The 19,454-nt window shown below is 40.8% G+C and overlaps 1 protein-coding gene and 1 long non-coding RNA gene across 3 annotated transcripts in view; one reads left to right on the forward strand and one right to left on the reverse strand.

Moving 5' to 3' along the window:
* Positions 1–19,454, forward strand: part of FOXP4 (forkhead box P4) — a 72,408-nt gene that overhangs the window by 48,545 nt on the left and 4,409 nt on the right. The window contains exons 10-15 of one of the 2 annotated variants that reach the window (XM_056557746.1): positions 6,176–6,259; positions 6,355–6,556; positions 7,981–8,058; positions 8,245–8,321; positions 8,419–8,520; positions 10,888–11,009. In XM_056557746.1, coding sequence (XP_056413721.1) covers positions 6,176–6,259; positions 6,355–6,556; positions 7,981–8,058; positions 8,245–8,321; positions 8,419–8,520; positions 10,888–11,009 — 665 coding nt within the window. The remainder of the gene's footprint in view (positions 1–6,175; positions 6,260–6,354; positions 6,557–7,980; positions 8,059–8,244; positions 8,322–8,418; positions 8,521–10,887; positions 11,010–19,454) is intronic. The other variant, XM_056557747.1, reaches the window with a different exon arrangement.
* Positions 6,419–19,450, reverse strand: LOC130356356 (uncharacterized). The gene is made up of 3 exons (XR_008888866.1): positions 19,133–19,450; positions 18,927–19,028; positions 6,419–6,508 (listed from the first exon to the last, which is right to left on the reverse strand). It is a non-coding gene; the product is annotated as an uncharacterized LOC130356356 (long non-coding RNA).

Below are 19,454 nucleotides of genomic sequence, written 5' to 3' on the forward strand. Positions count from 1 at the left end.
CTGCACCTGTTCTCTGGTCCATAAGTATCTGCTCCTCCCTGCTCCCTGGGCCAGATCATGGTTGTCTGTCTTTGTCTGTGATAGTCCTATGCCTGAGTCAAGTCCTGTTCCTGAATCAAGTCCTGTTCCCGAGTCTGTGTACCTGTTCCTAGTTCCGGCCTGTCCTGTACCTGTGTTCCTGCCCTGTCCTTCTGCCCTGCCAGCCACGTCCTGCCCGTCACGTCCTGCCAGTCTCTGTCTGTGCCACGTCACCCCCCCCAGCTACCTGTGTGGACGAGTCACGCCAGGGGTAGTGAACTGGGTGTCACCTGCCTCAGCAAGACCATCTCGCTTTGCGGCGGGCTCTGGTGAAAACCAGTGGCACCTTAGACCCCACTCCCTGGCACAGCTCAAGTCTACTTCCACACAGGCTCAGAGGATCCACCACCTGCTGTCCACCTGCCGCGATTCCTAACACCTTGGAGGCTGTTTTCCCTTTGTTTGATATAGCAAATAACTGCTCTTTTGACATCCAGAGTATGAAGTGAAGACTGTACATCATCCAGAGGATTCGGGTAGAAATCAGGTAAGAAAGTATCTTGGTTAAGATTGGAAACCGAACAAACTTTAGGTCTGAAGGATGGATCTAAATGTAGAATTAAGCAATCCTGCTGAATCTACAGATAAGGAGGCCGAATAGATAAAGCTTGAAGTTCAGAGACCCTTTTTGCCCATGTAATGGCCACCAGAAAAATAACTCTCCAGGAAAGCAGTTTCAGATCTGAATCTTCTATAGGCTGAAAGGGGTGACTCACAAGAGCCTGGAGAACTGTAGGTAAGTCCCATGATGGAACTGGAGGGACCACAGCTGGTCTGAGGTTAGATACTGCTTTAAAAAAAAACTGGAGACCAGGGTACTTTTTGAAAAAGAAGCTTGGAAAATGTTATTAATAGCCGAGAAATGCACTCGTAGCATATTTGGCTTCAGGCCTTTGTTGAACCCATCCTTCAAGAACTCCAAAACGTGACAGAGAGGGAGATTCAGTATGGTGATTCACACCAGTAATTGAATAATGTCATGACCCTGGAGTAAACCTTGTGTGGAAGGTTTTCTTGAAGCCACTAGTAAATTGATTACCTCTTCTGAGAAACCTTGAGAACTTGGTATCATCCTCTCAGGAGCCAAGCCGTAAGCTTCAGTTTGTGGAGAGATGGATGGCATAAACCTTCTTGATCAGGTCCGGTAATTCCCAAAGACAGCCTTTCAAAAGCTTCCACGCGAGCTGGAACCATGCCCTTCTGGGCCAGAACTGTAGTATTGCTAGCACTTTGGCATGATCCTCCTTGATTTTTGACAGCATTCGTGAAATTAGAGGAAAAGGAGGGAACGCATAAAGGAACCTGTTGCTCCATGGAAATGAAAGGCCATCCAGATGATCAGGGTGGTCCCTGCGATAAATGGAGCAAATGAAGCGGTCTTCCGCTTTGCTCTTCTTGCCATAATGTCCATCTCTGGTTGTCCAAACTTCCTGACTATTGGAAGTAAAATCTTGGTGTTGAGACTCCATTCTGCCGGATTCTTCTTGCTCAGAAAATCCACCTGGAAATTCAGAGAGCCTCAAATATCTACTGCATGGAGATCCACAAGATGATCTTCTGCCAAAGCCATGAGGGGACAACATTTCTCCTCCATCTGGGATGACCTTGTCCCGCCCTGTTTGTTCAGGTAAAAAAAAACTGATGGGAGGTTGTCTGATTGAACCAGGACTCAGCAGCCCTGTAACAGAGAAGACAAATGAGTTAAGGCAAGGCATACCGCTCTAAGCTCCTTACGGTTGGAAGACAGAGACGCCACTTACTTGCTCCATGTACCTTGCACCCATTCGAACCCTTGATGTGCTCCCCAACCACTGGCAGAGGCATCTGTAGTAAGGAGAACCTGAGGAACAACTCGCAAGGATCTGTCCGCACCTTGTCTGGACGCAACCACCAGGCTAGATCCTGTTTCGTGGACCTCTATAGGGACATGATTTTGTCCAAGCCCCAGGATCTCCTGTTCCACTGGTTCAAAATGTTGAGCTGTAGGGATCTCATGTGCGCTCTTCCCCAAAGAACTGCAACCAGAGCCGATGTCATCAAGCCTAAGACACTCATGGCGGACTGGACCGAGAACTCTGTGCAATTCAAAAGACCGTTTACCTCCGACTTCAACTTGATGAGCCTGTCTTCTGAAAGGAACAACTTTGTGCCTACCGAGTCGATCCTGAAACCGAGATACTTCCCTTGCAAGGTTGGGGCCAGATGAGATTTCTGAAAGTTGAGGAGAAACCTGTGATCTTGCTGAACTGAAATGGTGAGATGAACATGATGAATAAGAGACTCCTCAGAGTGTGCTAGGATCAGCCAGTTGTCCAAATAGGGAATTAGATTCACTTCTTGTAGACGTTAAAAACTCAAGGTGCTGATGACAGACCACAGGGAAGACATGTAAATTGGAAGTGTAATACTTTTTGGTCCATGACTACCACCAATCTGAGAAATCTCCTGTGAGACTTCAGGATTGGGACATGAAGGTAGGCGTCCTTCATGTTGATAGTCGCCATCAGGTTGCCCTCCTCGAGTAGCGCCAGCACTGATCTGATGGTTTCCATCTGGAAACGCTTCTTGATTATATATTTGTTCAGGAAGGTGAGGTCTATGAAGAGTCTCCAAGATCTGCCTTTCTTGGGGACTGCGAAGACCCTGGAGTATACTCCAAAACCTCTTTGAGGGACTGGGACAGGCTCTAAAGCTCCTTTTTGCAGGAATTCTGAGATTAATGGGAGAGGATCTTGTCTGTTCATGAATTTTTGGGAGGGATTTTTATCAACTCTATTGCATAGCCCCTTGAAACTACAGAGTTTACCCACTAGTCTGAGGATGTTTGACAACATAGAGAGGCAAAATGGGAAAGCCTGGCACCAACTCAGGGTAACAAGGAGCTGGTGTCAAAAACCCTTGGCCTTTTCCCCACCTTGGGGGCAACTTCTTCTTGTAAGAAGAAGATTGTGGGTGATATTGACGCCTCTGTCTGCCTTTCTGTGCCACAAATCTCCTATGTAGCTGAGAAGATCGGAACTGTTTCTTTCTAGGACAGAATCTAGTTTTTTTCAAGGGAGATGAAAAACCTCGTTAGTTAGTGGTATTGGGGTTTTCTCTGGACTAGAATCGCTCTAGTGGCGAAGATTACGCCACTTCCGTTATCCCGGCGTTTGGCTATTTAAGTCAGGCTGTGCCTGATAAACAGTCCATCCTCTGCCAGGTGCGATGCTCTGCTAGTTTCCAGGTATGTTTCATCTATTTGTGATGGGCTACAGATGTCTCTACGGCTGGACTCTGGAAGTACATCACCGCCAATGGACCCCAGCGCCCACACTGTCTTGAAGCTGGAAGTTCGTCCGCATACTAACAGCGAGAGAACCCGGAAGTTCCTTGCCGCAGCAAGCAGGAGATGCTCCGCAGGTACAGAGGCAGTGACACGGGCAGATGAAAATATGGTGAGTGCAAAGGAGGTCCCGATACCAGGCCCCCATATCATCAACCCACCTGTTGCTGCCCCACAGGCGCTTCCCAGAACTCTGGGATGGTAACATGAGCCCCATGACAACGCCGGAAGCCTTTGAACTCACAGACAGAGCCAATGGTTAAATTGACCCCAAAGGGGACGGCTTAGCTGGTTCAGCAGTATGCCAGAGATCATAGTGTCCGCAGGACAGAAGAAAAAACACGTGTGTCACTGTTTCTTGGGGTTTTTTGTAGCCAGAGGAGGTCCCTGGTCTAGGTGTCTTGGATTAATTTATTGTTTAATTAATCCTATGATGTTCATATCTTCTGTCCAGTAGGAAAAAAAGAAAGATGTTAACCCTTTGCATGCCACTGAAGGACAAAATGGAAACCCCTTAAGGACTCAGGTTTTTTTTTGTTTTTGCACTTCTTTTGTTTTTTCTTCCTCGCCTTTTAAAAATCATAACTCTTTTTCAATTTTGCACCTACATACTCATATGATGTCTTTTTTTTTATTTTTTTTTTTTGCGCCACCAATTCTACTTTTAATGACATCAGTCATTTTACCCAAAAAAAACTACGGTAAAACCCCAAAAAATCATTGTGTGACAAAATTGAAAAAAACCAAAAACGCCATTTTGTAACTTTTGGGGGCTTCCGTTTCTACGCAGTGCATTTTTCGATAAAAATTACACCTTCTCTTTATTCGGTCCATACAATGAAAATGATACCCTACTTATATAGGTTTGATTTTGTCTTACTTCTGGAAAAAATCATAACTATATGCAGGAAAATTTATACGTTTAAAAGTGTCCACTTTTTTATTTTTACGCATACAGGGCTGAGTATGAGGGCTCATTTTTTTGTGCCGTGATCTCAAGTTTTTATCGGTACCATTTTTGTTTTGATCTGACTTTTTGATCTTTTTGATATTTATTCATTTTTTTATGGTATAAAAAGTGACCGAAAATACTCTATAATGGAATTTAGAATTTTTTTACATGTACGCCATTGACCGTGCGGTTTAATTAATTATATATTTTTATAGTTCGGACATTTATGCACGCGGTGATACCACATATGATTATTTTTATTTACAGGTTTTTTTTTTTAAATGGGAAAAGGGGGGTGATTCAAACTTATTAGGGAAGGAAGTTAATCACATTTCTTAACTATTTTTTGTACCCTTTTTTTTTTTTGCAATGTTGTAGGGGACTATAACATGCAGTACATTGATTGCAGACAATGATCAATGCTATACCATAGCATTGCTTTGATCAGTGTTATCGACACTCCACTGCTCCTGCCTGGATCTCTGGCACGGAGCAGTGAATAGACAATCGGACAACGAAAAGGCAGGTAGGGATCCTCCTTGAATCCTAACAGCTGATCGGGACACAGCGGTTTCACTGCGGTGGTCCCAATCAGCCTGACTGATCTGCCGGGAAGGTTTTACTTTCACTTTAGACGCGGCGATCAAAGTTGATCTGAAGGGTTAATACCAGGCATCATTGCGATCGGTGATGTCCGTTATTAGCCATGGGTCCCGGCCATTGATAGCCTCCAGGACCGACCCGATATGATGCGGGGTCGCCGTGTGACCCCGCGTTATATCTCGGGAGCCGGCGCCGGACGTAAATATATGTCCTGCGTCATTAAGGTGTAAAAGGGGAACTCCAGTGGAAACAAGTGAAAAACAAATGTTTTCAAATCAACTGGTGCCAGAAAGTTAAACAGATTTGTAAATTATTTCTATTTCAAAATCTGAAGCCTTCAAGTACTTATCAGCTGCTGTATACTACAAAGAAAATTGTGAAGTTCTTTCCAGTCTGACAACAGTGCTCTCTGCTGACACCTCTGTGTGTCAGGAACCGTTCAAATTAGAAGCATATCCCCATAGAAAAAACCTCCTGCTCTGGACAGTTTGTGACACGGACAGAGGTGTCAGCATAGAGCACTGTTGTCAGACTGGAAAGAACTTCACAAATTTCTCTGTAGTATATCTGTAATATACAGCAGCTGATAAGTACTGGGAGGGTTAAGGTTTTTAAATATAAGTAATTTACAAATCTGTTTAACTTTCTGGCACCAGTTGATCTGAAAACATTTTTTTCTATAACTAATAAATTAATAATATTTAACACCTTATCTTTCATCTTTCAAAAAAATTGGAACAAAAGGTGATTAAAAGGTCATAAAAAAATGTTGGGTGTTAGAATATAGCGACACAAAGCAAATTAAATAAAATATAGACATTTTCTTAGGTAGTAAAACACAACAAAAACTAGCTTTATATATACCAAATAAATATTGATGTGATTCCACTCTCTTTAGGATAAAAAAAAGTGTAATTTTTATGGCACAGTGACATTTTAGTTTTTTTCCCATTTCTCTCCACAGATTTCTCTTTTAAACATAATTTTTATATAGTATATTAAATGGTTCACTAAAAATACCCTCATGAAGAAAAAAAATCCCTCATGTAGCTATGTCAATAGAAAAAGAAAAAAAAAGTTATGGCTTTTGGAAAGCAGGAATAAAAACAAAAAAGTCACTTCCAAAACTGGCTACGGCACCATGCAGTTATTGATCATTTTCTTTGTGCAGCTTTATGTCACAAGCTTTTACTATAGTTTCATTTTTTTTACGTTAGCTGGCAAAAGAGAGTGAACGGTTACAAGCAATGATGACACATCTGCACATGAGACCATCCGAACCAAAGCCCTTCAGTCAACCAGTAAGTAATCCTCATACACCAAGCCAGCACCTGTTTTATCTCTTCCTCTAGCTAGGTACTCATGTCCTTGCACTTCTGTTTTAATGTTTTACCAGCTCAACTTGGTCTCCAGTGCAACCCACAACAAAATGTCTCCAGACAACTACCCAGATGGCTTACCTCAACCTCCAACCTCTGCAACTGCTCCTATCACTCCAATGAGAGCAGGCACTTCTGTGATCAGCTCATCGAGTCTACCTAGCATGGGTCCTGTACGGAGAAGAATAGTGGATAAGTTCTGCACTCCAATATCCTCAGGTGAATGCCACATTAATTCAGCCCATCACTACCACACCATTGTTCATCTTTTACTTTACTTTTTTTTTTTTTGCTGTGCATGCTCTAAATTTGTATTGAATGCCATCTTTTAACAATTTGTCTAGAATTCAGAAGTCTTCCTTGTATTTAGTATACTCTGAGTATAGACAAATTTCTCATCAATACCACTTAGTGGCACACTGTCTTCTGATCTGCGAGCGCTACATAGTAGAAGATGATGGACATTTTCACTAAGCACACTTCTAACCATAAGCTAAGATTTCAGTTTTTACTGCAGTTAACCCCAATCTCCCACACCTCACCTGAGTCTTAGAAGCTGAAATCTGAGCTGTTGTATGCAGGGTGTTTGCATGCTGCTTTATCTGTCTTTTAGCCTCCCTGTTACATGGAGGGCAATAGTCACCAGTGAATTGCTTTCCCTGACTATCATATTGACTCTGCATTGCTAAGTAGTTAAAAATGTAATGTTATCATTATCCTTTATTCATAAAGCTCCTGCATACTATACAGAGTCATCAGGGCCATATTAACAGCTCGTGCTGCTCTAGACACTCGGTTATATAGAGGTTATCCAGGCATGAAAAATATATTTATACATATTTTGCAGAGGGCGTGGCATGAAATTAAGAAAAAAACAAACAAGAAAAAAAAAAAAACACATGCCTGAAACTTCCACTGTGATGTCATTCAGTCTACCACAGCTTTCACTACTTACTACTTCCGAGACTGAGTGCTCACAGCAATGACAGCCCGCTGAGACATTGGTTGATTGCATTGGTGTCTTACTTTACTGAGCGACTAGCTAAGCAGGCAGGCACTGCTGTGAGCACTTTGTCAGAAGTAGTATGTAGTGGAAGTTGTGGGGGCCTGGATGACATCACAGCAGGAGTTTCAGAGGAATGAGGCAGGTGAGTGTATGTGTTTTTTTTTTTTTGTCATTCATGACACTCCTGTCAAAATATAATAAATATATATATATATATATATATATATTTTATGTCCAGATAATCCGAGATCAATCCACATGTAGGTTTATATTTAAATTTTCCCAAATACACAGCAAAATACGTTGCAATACATGCAGATTCACTGTGGATCTCCCCCCCTATACAGAGAAAGGGGTGAAATGAATCACAAATCCACATCACAATAAGCAGCTGTGGCTGTAAATCTGCAGGAAAATTTTGCAGCAGCTGTGATATATGTTCCCTAGGCAACAGCATGACAGCAGCAGCTACAAATTGTTATACATTTTCTAACTCACTTAAGTGCTGCCCCCCCCCCCCCCCCCCTTAAATCTGCTGTCCTAGACACATGCCTAGGGGTAAATACGGCCCTGAGCGTCGTCCTTTTGTTAGTCAGAAAATAAATTCACTGGGACTAGCTTGTTCCATCCATGTCAGTTCTGCAGGCCCAGAAACAGCTGTACAGTGTGAGGACCCCAGCATACATCTCCACTTTCCACAGCATCCTGGACCCCGGTGAGTGTAACATGGGTGTGGGATATGATGTTTATACAGTCATACTGGAATTTTAAGGTTGATTGAAAGTGTGCTAAAGAATATTCATACATTTTTACCTTGTAGTTACAATTTTTATACATTCCCAACTTTCCCAATATGTGCAGTTACATAGCGACATATGTGTCCTGCTCTCTCTCATTTTAGAGCTCGCTCAGAACCACGAGTTTTATAAAAATGCTGAGGTCCGCCCACCATTCACATATGCCTCCCTTATCCGACAGGTAAGAGAATGGAAACTGCAGCAAAGCAAAAGGGAGGTAGAAAGCAAATATCTGTAAGCATGCTTAAAGCCCCCAACTTTCTTTTTTTTTTTAACAGGCTATTCTAGATACTCCAGACAGGCAGCTGACTTTAAATGAGATCTACAATTGGTTTACTCGCATGTTTGCGTACTTCAGAAGAAACACAGCTACTTGGAAGGTATTGAAAACATCTGCATTGAGTGTTATTGTATAAAGTATATCTATGATTCAGTATATATATATATATATATATATATATATATATATATATATACATACTTTGCCCATTTTAATAACTCTTCGCAAGTTTAAGATCTTCCTTTACTTGTTGTATGTTTTAGTATAGAGTTGAATCCCAGTGTCACTGATATATTGTAACCATCACGGAAAGTCTGACCTGCAGTTATATAATGACTTGTGTACAACCAAATGTCATGTAGCCCATGTCTAAGACATGATACACACAGCATGAAGGATGTACTGGGATACATAGGGGGAGGTTTATCATAACCTCTGCAGAGGTTGACCAGTTACCCATAGCAACCAATCATCGCTTCTTTCATTTTTCAGAGGCCTGTTTAGCAATGAAAGAAGCAATCTGGTTGGTTGCAATGGGCAACTGGTCAATATTTCCTCTACAAAAGTTTTGATAAATCTCCCCAATAGTTTCTGCAGAAAACTTTGTGTGCTGCCCTATGGTGTTCTGAGTAGTACCATGTTAAAAATTACCTGTCACCAAATAAACTCTTCTAGACTAACTCCGGCTATGTTCCCTAGCTACTCCTAACACCCCTGCAGCCCTTAAAAAAATTTCAGAGCTTTAAAAAGCTCTGTATCTTACCTTTTATTCTTTCTCACATAGTGCAATTTGCCAGCAGGAGAAAGTGGGCATTTCCCAGCAGGCATGACATCACTGAAGCCTGCTTGGGGACAACTTCTGCCCTCACATGGTTGCAGTGCTGTGATGAATTGAAGACCTCATGCTCTGTGCATGTTTCATGTTTCAGTCTGTTCAGCTTTCAGTCTGTGTGGCTTTCTGGGAGAATCTGTGGAGCTTTCACAGGCTGGGAGGAGACCAAACTCACTGTATTAAATATGGCAGGGAACAGAACAGAGCCACCTAGTGGACGTTTTTTTAATAACATTTTATACATATTTATGTTGATCATTTTAAAAGCAAGTGAATGGGAAAGTGTCTGCTAATTACACAAGGAACACTATATTAAAAGTTGTATTTGATGACAGGTACTCTTTAAAAGTATTGTGTCTGGATAGTTGCACATGCAAAATCTATATAGATTAACTATAGGCTATTATTAATGTTATTTCTTTACAACCTAAATGTTGTACATACCCGGAACATGAATGTGCGCATGCGTCCACAGGGTTTCTTCTGCTGCTATACAGTCTGTGTTTCTAGGGGAGAATTCCTATGAACATACAGAGCCAGATGTGGCAGGCCACAATTCCTTACTGTCAGATTCATAAAGAACCTGGCAGAAAAATCTTCTGTATCCCTCTGTATGAAATCTGAGAAGTAGGAGGTGCAGCAGAGGCCCTGGCATCCCTAATATGGCTGTGTTTGTGAGCCAGCAGAAAGATTTCATTGCCGATCTATGTATATTAATAGTTGAGGAAGACTAAGCAGTGAGTGCCGTACTAATGAATCCTCATAAATTAAACACATTTACCACTTAGTCTACAGACACCTAGTACTTTCTATCTCCCAGCAGTAGCAGAGGCTTTATAAATCACATAACTGTATATGTAAAATTAACGTTTTAATTACTTTCTGTAGCAGAGTTTTATTTACTACGGTGTTTCGGTGAGATTCTTATGTTGTCTTTCATTTGGCTGCATGTTCATATCTCTTCCTTCTCTTTCTGGTTCTCGTTCTCGGCGTAGCCCACCCCCTTCCGTCTGTCTGAGCTCTGGTTGCCTGACCCCCTTCTGACCTCTCAAATTGCTGTTAATGTTTTAGCCTAACAAATTAGTCTCTCATCTCCAGCCAGGGCTTAGAATGAGAGAAGGGGCTCTGCTTTGAAATTGGGGTCATATCATTTGAGTGTGGGAGTGTCAGGAAAGGGTGGTGATATGCACGTGTTGCCATCCTTGCCCTGCTATTAACTCCTTGGTAATCAGAAATGGCAGCGTACGAGACTCTTTACAATCTGCAGGTTTGATTAGAAGAAAATTAGTCTGAGTTAGTAAAGCTGAATATTTTATATCAGCGACTCGCTCTGTTTGTTTCTAAGGCGTGATGCATACTTTTACAGATTAACCTATGTGCCTGCCAAGCTGTGCAATTGTCCTTTGTAAGGAATCATCTTTTTGGGTATTTTTGCAAAACATCAGGCACATGCACAAGCTCTTTGATGTTTTATGACATTTTCCATTGGATGTCTATACTATAGAAAAGAGTTGTTGAACTCTTTTACACCGGAGTAAGCACAGGACCAGCACAGAACTGTAGATCTGCTTCTGTTGTGTAAATGACAAATACATAGGTGGCATAAATATCACAATATGTTTCACTCTCCTGCAGAATGCAGTTCGACACAACCTTAGCTTGCATAAGTGCTTTGTGCGAGTGGAGAACGTGAAAGGTGCTGTGTGGACGGTAGATGAGTTGGAATACCAAAAGAGGAGACCACCAAAGATGACAGGGTAAGTTAACTTATTTACTAACTAGTTTTAGTTTTCGGTAGATGGTTATACTATAAAAGCTTATTTATGATTTGTGCAAGCTGTGAGTAAATGGAGTTATGAGATTTTGTTTTCTACCAATCTTCTTGGTGTACACATTAGGGGAGATGTACTATTCAACATGCACCGGAATTCTGGCTCAAGAGGCAAGCGCCAGACTTTTTGCCCTATAAGATGTTGGGTTGTAGCTTAGAGGAAACAACTAAGTGAGCCAAGATGTGGCTTAAATTTAAACAAAAAGATACAACAAATTTAATGTGATAAATCTGACACAGCTAGTCGAGTTCTAACCACCTCTTTAAAATGATATTAGTAAGTCTCTCAAACTGTCTGTTATTTTCTATGGACATGATGGTTGTTGCTAATATCCATTTGCCTTCATTCATTTCTGTGAAACACATCTCAGATAGTAAGGCTCATTCTCATTGGGTATGAAACTGCAGATCAAATACGACTTGTTCTTCTTACCAATTGCGTTAATTTTGTTTTTGTACTATATTTGTGTTCTGAGTTGTCTGTTTTTTTTAAATGTATATTTAAAAAAAAAAAAATTTCTTAAAGGATTAGCTATTTTTGCTGTTTTAAAAATGTTGTAAAAATGTAGTCAAATACAGAATAGGAAACTTATCAACCTCCATGGCCTAAAAATTTTATTGCAAATGTCGGAGAGTAAAAAAAAAAAAAAAATTCATACTGATTCCTAATGTGCCCTAAGGCTGCTTTCACATGAGCAGATTTTTTATCATTAGTCAATTTTTTCCTGTCTGTAATACAGGGTGATTCAAAAAGGATGGTGCAAAATTATAACCTTGCTATTCCTGACAGAACATAACACAAATGTATTAAAGGGGTTATCCAGGAAAAACATTATATATATATATATATATATATATATATATATATATATATATATTATATCAATTGGCTCCAGAAAGTTAAACAGATTTGTAAATTACTTCTATTAAAAAATCTTATTCCTTTCAGTACTTATGAGCTGATGAAGTTGAGTTGTTCTTTACTGTCTAAGTGCTCTCTGATGACACCTGTCTCAGGAACTGTCCAGAGTAGAAGCAATCCCCATAGCAAATCTCTTCTACTCTGTGCAGTTCCCGGGAAAAGCAGAGATGTCAGCAGAGAGCACTGTTTTGAAACAGAAAAGAACAACTCTACTTAATTTTTGGAAGGATTAAGATTTTTTAATAGAAGTAATTTACAAATCTGTCTAACTTTCTGGAGCCAGTTGATATATATTTAAAAAGTATTTTTTCCTGGAATACCCCTTTAACCCCTTAAAGGGGTACTCCCACCCTAGACATCTTATCCCCTATCCAAAGGATAGGGGATAAGATGTCTGATCGCGGGGGTCCCGCCGCTGGGGACCCCCACATTATTGCATGCGGCACCCACCTGTGTTCTCACCAGAACGCCCCCTCCCATAGACTTGCATTGAGGGGACAGGTGTGACGTCACACGGGGGCGGAGTCATGACGTCACAGACTTCCATTCCCGAAGTCGCGACTCAGACCCTCCAGCGGTTCTGGTGAGAACACAGGTGGGTGCTGCATGCAATAATGCGGGGGTCCCCAGCGGCGGGACCCCCATGATCAGACATCTTATCCCCTATCCTTTGGATAGGGGATAAGATGTCTAGGGTGGGAGTACCCCTTTAAGGACCAAGCCCATTTTCACCTTAAGGACCAGGCCAATTTTATTTTTGCATTTTCATTTTTTCCTCCTGGAATTCTAAAATCCATAACTCTTTTATATTTCCATCTACAGACCCATATAAGGGCTTGTTTTTTGCGTGACCAATTGTACTTTGTAATGAAACCACTGATTTTACCATAAAATGTAGGCGAACCCAAAAAAATATTTTTTTAGGGAGGAAATTTTAATGAAAACCACAATTTTGCACATTTTGGAGGGTTTCGTTTTCGCACTGTACAATTTACAGTAAAAATGACATGTATTCTTTATTCTGTGGGTCAATACGATTAAAGTGATACTCATGGCTAGATACTTTTATATTTTTGTACCGCTTAAAAAAAATCGAAAACTTTTTGTTCAAAATCAGTCATCTAAAATCGCCCTAATTTGACCACCTATAACTTTTTCATTTTTCCATATATAGGGCGGTATGAGGGCTTATTTTTTGCGCCGTCATCTGTACTTTTTATTGATACCACATTTTTTATAAAAATGTTTTGAATAAAATGTGACAAAAAAGCAGCATTTTTTTACTTTAAAAAAAAAAAATTACGTTTACGCCATTCCCCGTACAGGATCATTAACATTATATTTTGATAGTTCGGACATTTACGCATGCAGCGATACCAAATATGTTTATTTTAAAAAAAATTACGCTTTTTGGGGGGCAAAATGGGAAAAACAGACAATTTTTATTGGGGGAAGGGATTTTTCACTTTTTTTTTTTTATTCTTATATTTTTACATATTTTTTTTTTTACACGTTTTATGTCCCCATAGGACTATCTATAGCAATCATTTGATTGCTAATACTGTTCAGTGCTATGCATAGGACATAGCACTGATCAGTATTATCGGCTATCTCCTGCTCTGGTCTGCTCGATCTCAGACCAGAGCAGGAGACGCCGGGGAGACGGACGGAGGAAGGTGAGGGGACCTCTGTCCGCCATTACAGATGATTGGATCTCCGCGGCAGCGCTGCGGACGATCCGATCATCTATTTTACCGTGCGCATTGCCGCAGATGCCGTGATCTGTACAGATCATGGCATCTGAAGGTTTAATGGCGGACATCCGCATGATCGCCGATGTCGGCCTTTACCGGCGGGTCCCCGGCTGCTGATAGCAGCCAGAACCTGCCGTGTATGACGCAAGCACCGCTCCGATGCTCTCGGTCATACACAGGACGTACATGTACGTCCTGGTGCACAAAGTACCGCCAAACCAGGACATACATTTACGTCCGTGGTCGTTAACGGGTTAACATGAAAAGACACCCTTTATCTATCCACTACAAATAACCACAGTGATTAGTAGTCTAAAACATATTAATGAGTACGAGACACGGTCTTGTACTCATTAATATGTTTTCGACTACTGTTCATGCACTTTTGTCAGCACCTTTCTAACTCTACAAAGGGTATGGCAGTCTATTGATTTTAACTCTGTCTTTTATTTGCACCTTGTGGGTTTATGAATTATGCATCTATATCCATAGACTTGCTTGACAGAGTAGGGGCCAGGTACCAGAGATACGGGGGTCGCCCTTTTTAGGGTGAGTGCCCCAGTGACGTATCAAACAGCTAGGGGAAGATAAGAAGTAGGGCCAGCCATTGGAGGCCCACATCCTAAACCCCCTAAGGGTCATAGTTGGTAGTATAGGACTTACTGGTACTATACACCCTAACATTCACTGGCTATTGCCAGTTGTCTTACCTACTAATAATATCTACTGGCTTTATCATACCCAATACAGTTGCTGCTGTGCATTGAGCATTTTTGTTACTATATGTTTGTCAGTCCTTGTGCACATTGTTATTTTATTACTATATTTTAATTGGCTTAATAAAGGTTAAGTTTTAGTATTTTTTGCTTACTAATCAGACAAAAGGGGGACCCCAGTATTTGCAGTTTTTTCATTATTGTTTACTGTGGGACAGAGATCAGTACCCAGACTGTGTTTTCTGATGTATATATTTATTGTTCAGACACATGCCAGCATGTCATCTGATATGGACTTCACTGTTTCAGTGATGTGTCCTTCTTGATGTTAAATCTGGCGATCGTGAAGGGTAGCACAACATTGTGCCTGCTCATTGCACACAACATGTTTACTTTAGCTGAGAGTCCCTCATGTGCTCGATAAGGATATATTCTAATGTTGTGGTGAATGACCTTCCCTCTTTGCGGCTGTCTGCAGAAGATGTTTGGCTGGCGAATTTCGGATGCGGAAAATACACTGCAAGCCTAGTGCTGGGCGATATCCCGGTACATACCGAATACCGGTGTGTTTTTTTCTGTACGATATGAATTTTTCCCTATACTGCAATACAGGTCGGGTAACTCCTCCCCCCCTCGAATGAATGAATGAATTATCAGCCACAGTGCGCTGGGGAACTAATCATATATGAACTGAGGGCGCTGCTCTGCTCTCCCCCCCCCCCCCCCCCGCCAAATGAATTATCAGCCGCAGCGCTGTCCCCACATCAGGGGACTAATCATGTTAACGGCAGGCGCTGCTCTCCTTCTCTTCCTGTGAGCCGCGGCGCTGGAAATGAATGAGTTGTGCGGGCGCAGGACGCAGAACAGAAGCTGTCACCTCCCGCTGCAAGCGCTGAAAGCCAGTGGGCCGCGGGCGCTGTAGAACTTCTGATCAGAGAAGGAGAGCAGCGCCTACAGGTAACATGATTAACATGATTATTCCCCCGATGTAGGGACATCGCTGCAGCTGAGTTCATTCGGTGGGGGTGGGGGGGGGGGGGTGGTAGAGGAAAAGCACCTGCTGGTCATATATGATTATTTCTCCAGCGCACAATGGCTGATAATTCATTCGGAGGGGGGGGGGGCGGTGAGATGAGTTTAAAAAAAATGCTGTCAAGTACCGTGGAACCGCCATAAGTTTGAAAAATACTGTGATACACATTTTTTGGTCATACCGCCCAGCACTATGCAAGCCCCATTGAAGTCAAAAGGTTATGTGGTGGATTTTCCACAGCAGTAAATTCCGCAACCAAAAATCGGCTGCGGACAGCCACAGAGAACCCGTCCCCTTTCAAACTCACAGCGGGAAACCCGCAAATACATCAGCTTGTGTGAATGAGCCCTAATACTAGTCTGCGTGGTCAACTTAAGATATAATTACATCCCTTCTCCTTCACCCCACTGTACCCCTTCCCTTCAATTCCTTGGTTGAACTTGATGGACCTATGTCTTTTTTTGACCATACTAACTATGTAGTTATGAAACTATGTAACTTTCTAGAACTAAACTCATACACGGCTAAAATCCTGTTCTCATTTGAAATCTTTGAGGTGGTCAGGTATTATAGCCAAGTCATAAACATCCAGTGGTCTAGTGGTCTACCCAATGTGAAAAGCAGTTTCTATGCGGAGAACATTTACCATATTCTATAAATTTGGCTGTACTGTCACAACAGATACCATATTTTTGCAAATTCCAACATGCTGAGAGATTATGGCTGCTTCAATTTTACCATGTCATACTATGTAAGCTTTGTAAGGTTTTATTTTTTGGGGCCCCAAATCCATTAAATTAACAAAATAACAGTTACTTATCCCTTCCTCTGACGTCATGTGACATCCAATACTAAAAGAAAACCAGAGTGCCGACGGGTGCCTTAATGGGGATCAGTGTGGGATCTGATAGGTAATAACGATTATTTGTTATTTTAATGCATTTGGGACCCATAAAAAAATAAAACCTTTAAATACAGGCCTTTATTGGATCACCCTGTATGGAGCTAATATTAATATAATAAAAAGCAGCATTCCATTTTGGGAATGGAAAATATAAAACTGGATCCAGCTGTATGTGATCAGTATGGCTCTGTATAGTATCAGTATTTCATGTATATTGAAGGCAGCTATCTCATGGCTCAGTGTCCTCTCATGAAGACAGCCTGTCCGTAATGATGATGACATTATGAACAATACTACTTATATATGTCATCAGTATATGTCCAGTTACCAATACGCTAGTCTTAAGGCCACTTTTAAATGGCAGTATTTTGGTCTATATTTTTTATACAAATCTGTTGGAGCAAGCAATAAGGTTATGTTCACATACAGTTTTACTTCTCAGAATAATTCCATTGAATTGAATTATGAACTTTTGTCAGTTCATGTGTAGTTTATGCCTCATAATTATCAGACATAAAATTAGGTGCAAGGGACTTCTCTTGGGCCATTTTCATGTAAAAAAAAAAAAAAGGCTAGTTTGCTAGTGTAAAAAAAAAATTGGTCTGAAAAAACCTCAGGAAAAATTTTGAGCAGTTTTTGGGGATATTCAAATGCAGAAAAAACATCTAAAAGTGTGTGACTTATTGGGGGACATTTATCAAAATCAGTGTATGTGCACTGGTGTTATACACATGTTTTGATGGCGCTGATGGAGTGTAAAATCATCAAATTTATTAAATGGCGCAGAACATGTGATAAATATGGTGCTAATACACATATCATTTTTTTGAGATTTCCCTTCACTGTCTACAGCCTGTTTTGCTAGCCAGGTCTGTGCTGGTAAATGTTTGTAGTGTAATTAACACATCAACGAGAAGGCCACCCCTATGCAGACCAGATTCTGTGTGACAGATTTTTTAGTCCACATACTTTCTTTGAGAAGAACCCCCCCCCCCCCCCCAATAAATTTTTTTCATGAAATTTTGGGTGCTCTTTTACTCTATACCCTAATGTAGCTGTCTTACAGAGAGCGCCGAGAGTTTTAAGGGGTTATCCAACATAAGGTGATTTTAGTACGTACCTGGCAGACAGTAATCGGTATGCATAGGACAGATCTGCGCTTGTCTTGGGGCTAAATGGCTATGTTGTAAGATTACCATAACACTGTGGCTAGCTTTTTGTGAACTGGTATTTCCTGTTTGGCTTTTCTTTTTTTGACTGCAAATCCCACATTTCCATTTTCCTCCCTCCCACACATCAGCCACCCCACCCACTGAAACACAATTGAGCTGCATCCATTCAAAAGACCTGTGGTTTTCAATCAGGGTGCCTACAGTTGTTGCATTAGTTGCAGATTGATCTCTCTTCCACCAAGCGATCCCTCCACCCATTGAAGCAGACAGGCTCCCTGTCATCAGCTGACTAGTGAGTCAGGTCTTGGCCACATTGCAAGGTGGGAAAAATCTGAGACTACAGTCATTTTGTATACTGTTAAAAATAAATATTGGAGTGAAAATCACAGAAGAATTGTGAGAAAACTGTCACACACAGGTACAGACACTATATTATGAACTACACTAACTTTACAGCCCCTGTAGCATAGTCAAATAAAAGAAAAACCTTGAATACCCCTTTAATTGTAACATCTGTGAAAATGTGCACCTCATGTTACACAGCATTGTCTTTAGCTGTTTGGTTTCTTTTATCATTATACAAGATGAAAGTGTCCCATTAAAATTGTGTTTTCTGTTGGATAAAGCAAAAACTGTGGTAGGTACTGAAACATATGACACTCGGACAATGAAAACGTATATCAATGGACAAGGTGTTGTGTTATGCTATACAAGTGTATATAAAGAAACTTTACCAAATAATTCTCTATGCACAGAAGACCGATTAGACCATTGTTCTAAAATTTTAAGGGTGCATTCACAATGAGTTTTCAGGCTGTAAAAAGCGGGGTATTAAAAAGTAAAGATTCTACTTCTCTTTTTTTTATCCATTCTTAGTTTTATCTTCAAAAGCTGCTTAAAACTATTCGAATGGTACATACAAATGCACTTTTAGGCCAAGATTTATCAATACTTGTCCAGAGGAAAAGTCGCTGAGTTGCCCATAGCAACCAATCAGATTGCTTCTTTCATTTTTCAGAGGCCTTTTCAAAAATGAAAGAAGTGATTTGATTGGTTGCTATGGGCAACTCAGCAGCTTTTCTTCTGGACAGGTTTTGATAAATCTCCCCCTTAGAGTCTATTCACACATACTGTATCCTCCGCATATTTGATGTGCAGAATTTGAAGCTGCAGATTTGAAGCTGTGTTCAGTCCTTTACTTTACATTGAAATCTTCAGCATAAAATCTATAGCTTCAAATTGTACGTGTTAAGGTGTAAATTCAAATTTATTAACTGTATATAGCGTCAACATGTTCTGTAGTTCAGTGTAGCTACAGAGTGTGGTTTAGACACATACTTACCTAGAAGACAGAATTCGAGCAACCTTTTAAGTCATTTTCAATCCCCTCCTGCACATTCCTGAATGTTCCTAGCAGGCACTTAGCTGGCATTCTCTAAAAAAACTAAAACAAAAAAAGAAACACTAGGAATCAACAAAAAAACACTAGGAATCAACAAAAAAACACTAGGAATCAACACACCAACTCAACAAACATTAAGAAGTCACCTGATGAGCTTCAGCATGGATAGGAGTTACTTCAGTAAGAAATACTTCCATGACCCAATTTACTGAGCTGCTTCAGCAGGAGGCAGAGGTCCTATGTAGCACCAGGCATTTCCAGCAGATGGCACCAGAGATACACCTTGCACATCGAAAAGTGTAGTTTAAATTTGGCCACGTTCTTGTATTCGAGAAAGTTTGGGAAATCACAACCATATCACTCTATAAAAGATAGTCTCGTTGGCAGGTGTACATGTCTGCTTCCAGAGTAGATTGAAAGATTTTAAAGATTTTATATTGATTGTTTTTTTTTACTACTTTTAATTAT

Source organism: Hyla sarda, chromosome 2 (assembly GCF_029499605.1).
Source record: "Hyla sarda isolate aHylSar1 chromosome 2, aHylSar1.hap1, whole genome shotgun sequence".
Lineage (NCBI taxonomy): Eukaryota > Metazoa > Chordata > Amphibia > Anura > Hylidae > Hyla > Hyla sarda.